Consider the following 10,990-nt stretch of genomic DNA (forward strand, 5'->3'; position numbering starts at 1 on the left):
ACATAGGCTCAAACAACCTTATGACGTAGGTAAGAGTAATGGTACCACTTAATAGATGAGGACACTGCCCTGGGTTTCAGAGAGGCTTAAGTAACCTGCCCAAGGTCACCCATTGAACAAATCCCTGAGCTGTGATTTTATTTTTATTTTTCAAAAGATTTTATTTATTTGAGAGAGAGAGAAAGCAAGAGAGAGCGTGAACAGGGGGGAGCGGCAGAGGTAGAGGGAGAAGCAGAGTCCCCATTGAGCAAGGAGCCCGATGCGAGGCTCGATCCCAGGACCCTGAGATCATGACCTGAGCTGAAGGCAGATGCTTAACTGACTGAGCCACCCAGATATCCACCTGAGCTGTGATTTTAGTCTTTGCTCTTGATTACTGCTCCAAACAAGCCCCCCAATATTCCAGATGCTTGGGGCACAAAGGTCAGCATTCAGTGTCAGTTTGGGTCTTCCAGGAAGCAGAAGTACAAGCGATTTCCTGGAAGAAATGCCCATGAAGGATAAAGGGGAGAAGGAGCAGGAGAAGGTGGGGAGAGTCTTCAGATGAGGTGCAGGCCTGACACCCGTGAAGGGAGGGTGGGAAGGAAGGGTCATTGGGAGGAAGAGCCTGCTACTGGAGCACAGCTCAGGGAGAGTCTTGCTCCGGCTGATGGGAAGCCCTGAGCAGTGACTGCTCACTAGAGGAGTCCCACACTGGGTAGAATGGCAGCTTCCATAGCCTCGTGCTCATAGAACCTTCTGTGCTCTGAGTCAGGGGCACTGGGTCCTGTACCCTCTGTGCCTGAAGCAGCTGGGGCAGAACACGCTTCAGCGGTGGATCCTGAGCAGCAGCTGGGGGCTGTCAGCTCTGGACACTGTTCCTTGCAGCAGAGTCTCTCTTGAGGGAGGCTCGAGCAGCGCGCTCCCACGGTTGCCACAAGCTTTACCCTCGAGCCCTTCACAGCCTGTTTACTAATACACTGTAGCATCTGGGCAGGTGTTATGAAAGCTCAAAGGTGGATATCCCGTGCAGCCTCCTGGGATAGCGATGATTTCCTGACAGGATGGAGCAGGTTGCACACTGAATAAAGGGACCCTGCCAAGGGGGCTGGTTGTGAGCAGGAGGGGTTGAAATGTGGAAATGTGAGCTTGGCCATTTTGGCCCAGAGAGGCACCCTTTTCAAAGTCCACCACTCAGAGGGACATCTGTTTCTCACTTGCACAAAGGTAGAGTGTAGGTGACCAGCAGCATGGGCTTCCCAGGAGGGAAGAGGAGGATTCAGGGTTAGCTGGGACAAAGGGGTCGGGGACGTGCATGAAACTTCTGCACAAGGGGGCTTGTGGGAAGGAGCAGCAATGGTGCACAAGGTGAGTGAGTGAATGAGCCTAGAGAGGTGGGTGGGTGGGGTCCCAGAGCCCTGTGTCTGTCATTCCCAAGCCTGGAGTCTGCCAGAGTCCAAGGAGGCTATTCAAAGGTTTTAGATGGCAGACACATGACATTGTCCTTTTGGTGTTATTGGTCGCTTTCAGATATTAAAAAGTTGAGTCCTATTCAAGTTTGACTGTTCAGGCTCCTGCCCAATGCAACAATTCTCTCCTCCCCAATTTCCAGTCTGGTCTGGGCTTTAGCTTGAGGTGGGCAGAGTGGAGATGGGGGTGACATTTTCTGGTCCTTTTTCCTCCCGGCCCTTGGCTCTACTCTGTCTCCTCTTACTTTTCTCCCTGCCCCAGCCACCTTTAGGGTCTAGGTCTTCTGGCACTGGGGCAGGGAGGTGGGTGAGAGACGGTGCTGAGTCTTCTGACAGATTCCAGGTAGCCATTTTGGTCCTCTTTTGGCTGTCACTGCTTCCCTGGCTGAAGGCACTAACATCCTCCCGGTGCTTCCTCCTGCCTACATGGGAATTGTGTGCGATTCTTCAGGTGTCCTGTGGTAGAAGGGCTCCCCACTTCCTTCCCCCTCCCCTCTCCCTAGTTTCCTACTTACATAGCCTGGCTGGGGAGAGGGTGGCTCACTTGATTGCCTCTTGATAAGTCTGGGCAAGGAGGACGGAGGTGACCCCCAATTGTGTTGGCTGTCTTTAAAAGGGGGACATGTGACAGTGTGGTGGCCTCTATGTCCTCTGCTTTGGGCACAAGGAAAGTCCTGCCGCACCTCCTATAAATAGGAGAGCAATGGCAGGGGCTTGGCGGGGAGCAGGGAGTACATACAGGAAAGCTTGAGAAAGGCACCAGGGTGCAGCAGGGGAGAGGTCACAAGTGTGCAGTACCTCTCAGGGTCACAGGGACCAACAGCCCGGCTCCTTCTACCCCTTTGCTATGTGACCGTCAGTAAAGATCCCACGGAGTGTATGCACAGGGTAAGTGGGTGTGTGAAAAGGACCATGCGTTTCTCTTCTCTCCCCAAATATGATGATAACAGTAGCCAACATTTCCACAGTGTTTCTCAGTTTATGAAATGCTTTCAAATTCTTTAGCTGACTTGAAAGTTGTAATGTGCCCTTGATGTAGATGGATTAAGATGCTCACTTTAATGTCAGAGGACATTGGAGAAGTCGAGGAGTTGGCTGACCATCATGGAGCCCAGACGAAGGCAGGTTGAACAGGTCACCTAGGCCTTCTGGCTCCCACCCTCTTCCCGCTGCCCTGCCCTGCGAGACTGGTCCCCCCACACACGGCTTCCTATGCTCTATCCAGAGGACAGCAGCTCCCAAAAAGCCCTTCTGGGGATTGCCACTGACAAGTAATCAGTAACTTCAGGGCTGGACCCGACCTCCATACTGTGGTGAAACCACATCCTCGTGAAGGACCACAGAACCTGAGAAAATTTTGTCCTTTGAGCTGGTTTCCCAATGCCCACAGGTGGGTGGAGGAAGTCTTTTCACTTCTTAAGAGGACCTACTGTTTTCAGGTGCTCATTCATGGGTACCAGCAAGATAACTGGGGTAGTAATCTTGAGTCACTCTGCTGTTGTCATTAAAGCAGGACTCTTAAGGCTCTCCACGGGGCAGTGCTTGCTGACTTGTATTTGTAATCGATAGATGCTCTAATTCTGGCTCATTGCTAATTCTTTGCTTACCCAATTAATCCAAATTAGTGTGGCTTAATTTGGAGGAAAGCGTGCTAAACTCAGGTGCTAGTAGAAACTCTGCCCCCAGGCTCACAGCTGGTTGTTCTGGGTGGAATGAGGTAAGTAAGTGCTGGACAGCTCCTGAGGCCCCCTCTTTCCTGACACCATGGAAGGAGGATGAGGGGCAGGGGTGAGTCAGGGAGAGTGGCAGGGGAAAAGTTTGCTGAACCTACAGACTTATTTTTTTTCTTTTTTAAACCAGGAATTATTAGCCGAGAAGATGCAGAAGATCTCCTAAAGAACATGACGGAGGGAGCATTTTTGGTCCGGGTCAGTGAGAAAATCTGGGGCTACACCCTCTCCTATCGCCTGCAGAAAGGGTTCAAGCACTTTCTTGTGGACGCCTCTGGGGATTTTTACAGCTTCCTGGGAGTGGACCCCAATCGCCACGCAACGCTCACCGATCTCATTGATTTCCACAAGGTATCCTTCACAGAGCTGCTGGTCAGGAGATAGGACTGGGAGAAACTTGAGGTGAAGGAGCGCCAGGCTGCAGGTATTCTAAGAGATGGGGTGGAGAGAGAGCAGGCAGCCCCAGAAGGTCTGCAGGATCACAGGGATATGGGACATCGGGGTGGGAGAGAGCAGAGATGGTCTAGACAGGTTCTGGGGCCTGCTGTTCTTCTCTCTGGCTTACCCTCTGACTAATGCAGGCCCCTCCAGCCCTGGTCCCTAAGCCTCTTCTCACCTCAAGTATCCGAGTTCTCCCTATGGTCAACACTTAGGGACTAGTTGATGCACCTTCCGTCCAAGCCCGCAGCTTACCTGCGACACATCCCCAGGATGTCCTGCTTGAGGACATACTAGCCGGGCCTCTGGCAGCTTTGTAGAGTTAGCTGAAGCCTAGCTGTCAACCCTGTGGCTTGAGAAGCTTTTCTAGTAGAGTTACCATGCCTCTTGTTCCAACTACCAGGATACATACGTGTGTGGTACGTGTGTGACTTTGGGCAGGTTCCTTAGTCTCACTGAACTTGACCATCCTAACCAGGCAAATGGATGTAAATAATAGTTCAGATCCCATGATTGTTAAATGAGGAAATGTCCATAACAGCACTCTGTAACTGTGAAGTGGTGTGGAAGTTCTTGTTCTCCAGAACTCTCTTTGTTATTTGTCCCCCTACTGTAGACCTCTCATGAGGAAAGATGTTGCCTTCCAAACGATATATGTAGAAAGAAGCAACTTCTGTGTTAATGTGACTGTCAGCACAGTAGTAACTGGGAGAAAGCCAAAGGTGGAACTCGGTGAGCCACAAGGGTGGGAGAAGGATTCTGAGAGACAGAGTCGTGGTCGCTCCCCATCTACCTGAGCTTTGCAGCTGTAGCAACGTTCACAGACTCACATCTCACTGGGTTTTTGCTGTAATAGGAACTCTTGGATTGGTTTTGTTTTTTCTTCATGGATGTCCCCAGGGCTCTAGGGACAGCTCTTGACTTGACCTTCTAAGTAAAGCACATAGAAAATTACCTATTTACAAATACCTAGACGCTGGGTGGATAGGACTCCTGGAAAACTGGACTAACCAGGTTCAGGGCAGTTTTCTACCCGTGTCGGGAAGAGCTTTCTAACAACTCTAGGAAAGAGAAAGGGAGGGCATGTGTGGATATTGGCACCTTCTCTGTGTCAGGCATGATGCCTAGTGCTGTCCATCCATGTTCTCGCTTCCTCGTCATGATAGCTCCGTGAGGGAGGTAGACTAGTCCCATTTCACAGATCAGGAGACCAAAGCCAGGGAGCTTGAATAGCTTCCCTAAGTTTTCATGGCTGGCACCACGAGGTCTGAGAGTTAATCCTCAGGCCGTCTGCCTCTAAAGATTGGGCTTTTTCCTCTCTACCATGATATTTGGTTTCCCTGCCCACTATAAGCTGCTTTGAGCAGTGATGAGCTGCTTGTCCCAGGAGTGTTCAAACACAGGAAAAAAGTCCATCTCTCAGAGAAGCTATGCTATTGTTCTTGCATTGGAAGGTTAGAACAGATGTCTTTGAAGGTCTTTATTCTCTTCCAAATCTAGGGTTGGAGACTTCCAATGTAGTTTCTTACACTGAAGAGGGGGTTCATCTATGCCCATGTGGAGATCTGGTGGTCAGTGTATAGAAATTAAAGTTTTAATTACACAATTAATTTATGATTATGTTCTAAGAATAATGAAGTACAATACAAGGTGAATGCCTTGTCCATTTCAAATCTCCATTTCCATCCTCCACCTTAAAGTATTAGTTTGCCATGTACCTATCCAAATATTTCCCGGGCATTAACACAGAAATTTATGTACATAAGGAAGTACATAGTTTTGTTATTTTCTACATAAACCAGACAATGCTTTTTTTTTTTTCTAATTATAAATTTAATGCAGGGGCGCCTGGGTGGCTCAGTCGTTAAGCGTCTGCCTTCGGCTCAGGTCATGATCCCAGGGTCCTGGGATCGAGCCGCGCATTGGGCTCCCTGCTCGGCGGGAAGCCTGCTTCTCCCTCTCCCGCTCCCCCTGCTTGTGTTCCCTCTCTCGCTGTCTCTCTCTCTCTGTCAAATAAATAAATAAAACCTTTAAAAAAAATTTAATTCAATTCTCTACCCAACAAATATACCAATAGGATAGAGATTTAAAAAAAAAAAAGATAGGATTTTCCAGAAAAAACTGAAATGTACCAGTTTATCCAGGGAAATTCTGAAAAATAAGGATAGTGGGGTAAGATTAAACCGGACAATTCTGTACCAATAGCTCAGCAATTTGATTTTTTAGCAGGATCAAGATAGCATATGGTGTTTTTTTTCAAAGCATGGTCGCTGGAAGTGGGGTGCTGAATTTTAAATCCCAACTTCATTACTGTGAGTGACTTTGGGCAAACTACTGAAATTTTTGTGCTTTGATTTTCTCATCAGTAAGATGGGTTTCAAAATAGCACTCCCCTCCTTAGGGTCCCTGGGAGGTTTCATTGAGATATCACTGTGTAAAGTCCTGAAACAGTACAGCTGACATTTGTAAGTTATCAGGACGTTGGCTGTTACTGAAATGCTTGTATTGAGTACATGTACCAACCACATCTGTACGCGTGCCCCATGGTTTTTCTTGATGGCCACTTACATGGCTTCCAGGTTTCCATGATCACAAACGGGGCCCCAGAGCTTTGCTTGTCTAGGTCCCTTTGGGCACAGTATTTCTCTAGGATGGATCCATCGTACTGGAATTGCTGGATAGAAGATGATGCACATTTTAATTTGAAAAGATCTGCCAGATTGCCCTCCAAAAACATAGCGCCAGTTTGTGCTTCTGCCAAAACTGATGAGGCTTTTTCCCCACACTGTTGCCAACACTGGGGATTATCAGTCATTTTAATTTTTTCCCATCAGACGGGCAGATGCTCTATCTCACTGTTGTTTAGCTTGCATTTCTCCAATTACTACTGACACAGAGGATCTTTTTATATGTTTAATGGCCACTTGGATTTCTTCTGTGGATTGTTCGTTCCTGTCCTTTGTCCATTTTCTACTTAGATGTCTCCTTTCTTACTGACTTGTCAGTTCTTTCAGCAATTAAATTGAGCTTTAGTTATGTCTATCCTGCTTCTCAGGTCTTCTTTTGAAATTTTTATTTTTATTTAATGGGCACTCTTTTCATTTGCAGCTTCTTTAATTAAAAAAAATAATAGCCCATTATTTTTTTTTTAAGATTTATTTATTTTGAGGGAGGGAGAGAGAGAGAGAGTGAGCACGAGTGGAGGGATGCAGAGGGAGAGGGAGAGAGAATCCCAAGCAGAGTCCGCACTGAGTGTGGAGCCTGACACGGGGCTCGATCTCACGACCCTGAGATCATGACCCGAGCCGAAACCAAGAGTCCAATGCTTAATGGGCTGCACCACCCAGATGCCCCATAAATAATAGCCCATTCTTATTTCATGAATGATTTATCTTCTTATTCCATTGAGGAGATGCATACCCATCCCTGAAAAGCTCTTTCAGTTTGTTTTATAAACTTGATATTTTCTTGGGGGTCAGTTCTATTGTTGAGTTGGCATCTTTCTTTTATGGGTGTGATTTTCCTTAAGTATGTATACATTTTGAGTTATGAGGTGGTGTCTGAACTTTGAATTTCCTATTTATCCATCAATGGATACAGTGCCTGTTTCCCGAATCCATTCTCTCCATGCTGTAAGGGTTGGAGTTGACAGCCCTAAAGACAGCTCATCTTTTGGGCATGGGAATGTCTGAGCTTTTGTGGACTCTTTGGCCTCCCAACGAAGGGCAGTGCCTCTCCTCACTTCCCATCTGCCCGAGGCAAAGACCTCTACTGTCTAGGGCTCCCCAGCCTGTCCCTCCGATATTTGCTCCAGCCCCTGCCTCACCTTCACTCCTCTGACAATCTCATCCTGTAGGTCTTTTGGTTTTCAAGTATTCTTTAACATTTGGCTTTGTTGATGGCCTTCCTTCTTATTTTCCCATATTGGATTTATTTCCATTTTCCCAATATGGCTCTATTTCTTTTTTAAACGCAGATTTTTTTTCTGTCATTTCTATAAATTTGAGTGAGGAGGAGGCAGATACATATTCATAGACTTTCTATCTTGAACTGGCCTCTCTCTGGTGGATGTTTATTTCCCTTGCTTGGTTATAAGTAATTCTTCCTTTTTGTTTTTCCTTTTAGGAGGAAATTATCACTGTTTCAGGGGGAGAGCTGCTGCAGGAACCCTGTGGACAGAGGGACAGCCCACCAGACTACCATCTGTTGTTTGAATGATTCCTTCCCCCCTCTCCCTTATCAATTGGACTTCTTTGGGCATCCAGTTTTTGAACTCAACTTAAGAACTTCCCAGCTCAAATCCTTATGGCCTTCTGGAAGATCTACCACCATCCAGAGGATTAAGTAGATTAATATGTCTCAAGGGATATGAAATATATGTGCTATTGGACCCTGTCCCAATGCCCAGGACAGAAATTGCTAATAGCTGATGCAACTCTTTCATGAAGAGTTTAGTTATGACTTCATGAAGCCTATTTGCCATGGCCACCCTAAGCTGAGCCCCTAGAGCACATGGGTCATGTTTTAATAATCCAAAATAATTCCAGTGCCGAACTCTGAATTTAACCTATGGTAGACATTTAATAAATGTTTGTTGAATGAATGCAATTCTTCTGAAAGTCTTCCAACACTAATCAGCAATGCTTTCTAGTAAGTTATTTCCTACCTGTTCTGTCTATAAAGTCATGGAGAGTATAGAAGAAATATTGCAAAGGATTTATATGGAAAATATAGATGCTACATCTTTAATGATGTACATTATTGCCCTCATTGATTTTATCATTGGAATAATTACCTAAGGCTTCTGAGACCCAGCTTCCAGAATAGGCGGCTGATACTGCCCTGCCTTCTATATTTGCCTCTTCTTCTGCCACCCATCCTTGGTCTTGGAAGCATATCTTGACCCTGGTTTTGCAATATTGAGTCAGTGGTTTCGTTTATTTGCATAGATGTGCCCAAAACCTGGGATGAATTATAAATTCAAGAAAGCCTTTGCTCTCTAGGAGTTTACCCTCTTGATGTAGGTTACCCAAATGATTACTTCTGCCTTCCTGGTCATTTTGAGTCTGATCCTTGTGTTCACTTAATCTGAGTATGGTTTTCATATCAATGAGATTCTTCCAGCGACTCGTCAGTAACTCTCAGGGATAGTGTCTTCGTGCGTACTCAGGTTCTCACGTTTATGGACAATCAGAGACAGCGTGTTATGGTGGGAATAGTTTAGTGGAATCAAGCAGACTTGTGTTCAACTCCCTACCCTGGACTTACTAGTATTTTAATGTTGGCAGCATCATATTGGTGGGAGCGAAAGGGTGGATGGGCTCTGATCCTTGTCAGTGGACAGCCATACCTTACTTGACAGTCATGTCCCACACCACTTACGCTCTCCTTCACCTCCTGCTTCCCCTCCTCTTCACATTCTTGGCCACTTGCTTCACCCTGGTCACTACCACTGCAAGGCGTTCTGCCTGGACTCTGTTCTTCCTTACGGGGGCCATCAGCTTCATGTGAGATGAGCCAATGCCACCTTGCCCCATGTGGTGCTTTGGGCCCCTCATCTATTGCTGCAGTTGCTGAAGACACCGTGCACCCATCAAGAGCAGGGCAGTTAACTCTGCATGTGCAGCGAACCTTGGATCAATGGGAGACAGCAGCTGGTAGATTACTTCTTCCCCCTTCCTCCTGCTGGGGGGCTGTTCGGACAGGCAGTTCTTCTGACGACCTCTGAGAAGACAGTCCTGCAAGATGGAGCAACTCGTCAGGATGAAACCAAGGAGTGGCCAGATGAGGTCCGCCCCCTCCTGTCTGTCCCTCCTCCTCCTCTGCCTCCTTCTCCAGCTCCTCTGGGCTGGCCACCCCTGAATTAAGTGGCAGCATATAGGCATTTGCTACAGGCTCTGCCTTTGAGGGAAGCCAGGGTAAGGACCCATCATATAAATGTGTTCAATAATGTCAGCCTCGCAACCTGGCTTCTGTCTTGCTCTCTCCCAGAGCCCCCGAATTAATAAAAGAGAAGGCGGAAACTTGCTTCTTGAATGCTAAGATGCTTTAAAACCTTCACCGATTATGGTTAGATTTTCTTGTAATAGTCTTCCATTCTAGGAGCCTCAGAGGGACCGAATTTTGGTTTTGGCCATGCTACTTACAAACTATGTGACTTTGTTCAAGACGTTCAAACTTGTGAAGGTTCAGTCTACCCGAGAAGAGGAATTTCTGTGTGGCCGCCACTAGTTTTTTTTTTTTTTTTGGTGGGTCACTTAAATGAGCAATATGAAAGCTCTGTCTAAATGAGAAGCATTGCTGGTAACAACCACAGAAACAGCAACAATTATTTTGGGATTAGCAGTGATGTGGCAGGGGAATATGGTGTGATGATTTTCAAGGTGTTGGAAGAAACTTCCTATTCCAAGCACTAGCAGCAGCTCTGAGAGCCGAGCAGGCTGGGCTGAGAACCTGAACCCCTGAGCTGTTGTTCCTGTCACCCCTAATTAATATGTGAGAGACAACAGCTGAGGTTTCTATGCCTAACACATTTATTTCATTTTATTTGGGGCCTGCACTTTCTGCATGTCTCATATATTTTAGGTTTTACCTGGCCTTAAAATAAATTCCTTGTAAGTTGTCCTGCAAATGAAATTACTGTCTGGAAAACTGCACTTTCATCTTGAGAGTTTTATTATGCTAATAAATGTCAGGATTCTCAAATAAAGGGATTGCCTTTTTTTTTTCCCTGAGCCCTACAAATATAATGAAAAATAGTCAGTCAGCTTACAAGACTCAGCAAAGAGAAAATTTACAGTCTATAACTAGAAAGAGAAGTTGTGAAAAACACTATGCAAGTTAATGGAAGATAAATGTCACTGAACGGAAGGGTAACTTGGGGTCTCGATGAGGGAGGGCCCCAAGTGGCAGAGCCAGAGAGCTGGACACCTGGGGTGCCAGGGTCTAAGGGGCATAGGCTGCAAAGTGGCTTCTTGGGGTTAGAAGGGAGCCCTGGACATGAAGATCTGGGCTCCTGGGGAGTGTGGCCCCCTTCTGTACCCTTGAACCCTTCATTAGCCTCAGGACTAAATTTAGAGCCAGAAGGACTTTTGTTCTGTGACCCTAGGCAAGTGTCTCCAATTCTCTGGGCCACAGTTTCTTCTATGAAATGGGGTAAAACCATGCCTGTCTCAGACGGTGGCTGGGAAATTGAACTATGTGGGGGTGCACTCGAAAATCCACATATAACTTTGGACTCCCCTCAAAACTTAACTACTAATGGCCTACTGTTGACAGAAGCCTTATGGATAACATGAACAGTCAGTTAACACCTACTTTGTACGTTTTATGTACTACATACTGTATTCTTACAATAAGGTCAGTTAAAGAAAA

The 10,990-nt window shown here is 46.5% G+C and overlaps 1 protein-coding gene across 2 annotated transcripts in view; it reads left to right on the plus strand.

Moving 5' to 3' along the window:
* SH2D4B (SH2 domain containing 4B) overlaps positions 1-7,834 on the plus strand; it is an 84,306-nt gene extending 76,472 nt beyond the window's left edge. The window contains exons 7-8 of one of the 2 annotated variants that reach the window (XM_044916505.1): positions 3,309-3,529; positions 7,742-7,834. In XM_044916505.1, the coding sequence (XP_044772440.1) occupies positions 3,309-3,529; positions 7,742-7,834 (314 nt within the window). The remainder of the gene's footprint in view (positions 1-3,308; positions 3,530-7,741) is intronic. The other variant, XM_021700107.1, reaches the window with a different exon arrangement.
* The last annotated feature ends 3,156 nt before the right edge of the window (positions 7,835-10,990 follow it).

Source organism: Neomonachus schauinslandi, chromosome 6 (genome assembly GCF_002201575.2).
Source record: "Neomonachus schauinslandi chromosome 6, ASM220157v2, whole genome shotgun sequence".
In the NCBI taxonomy this organism is placed as follows: Eukaryota; Metazoa; Chordata; class Mammalia; order Carnivora; family Phocidae; genus Neomonachus; species Neomonachus schauinslandi.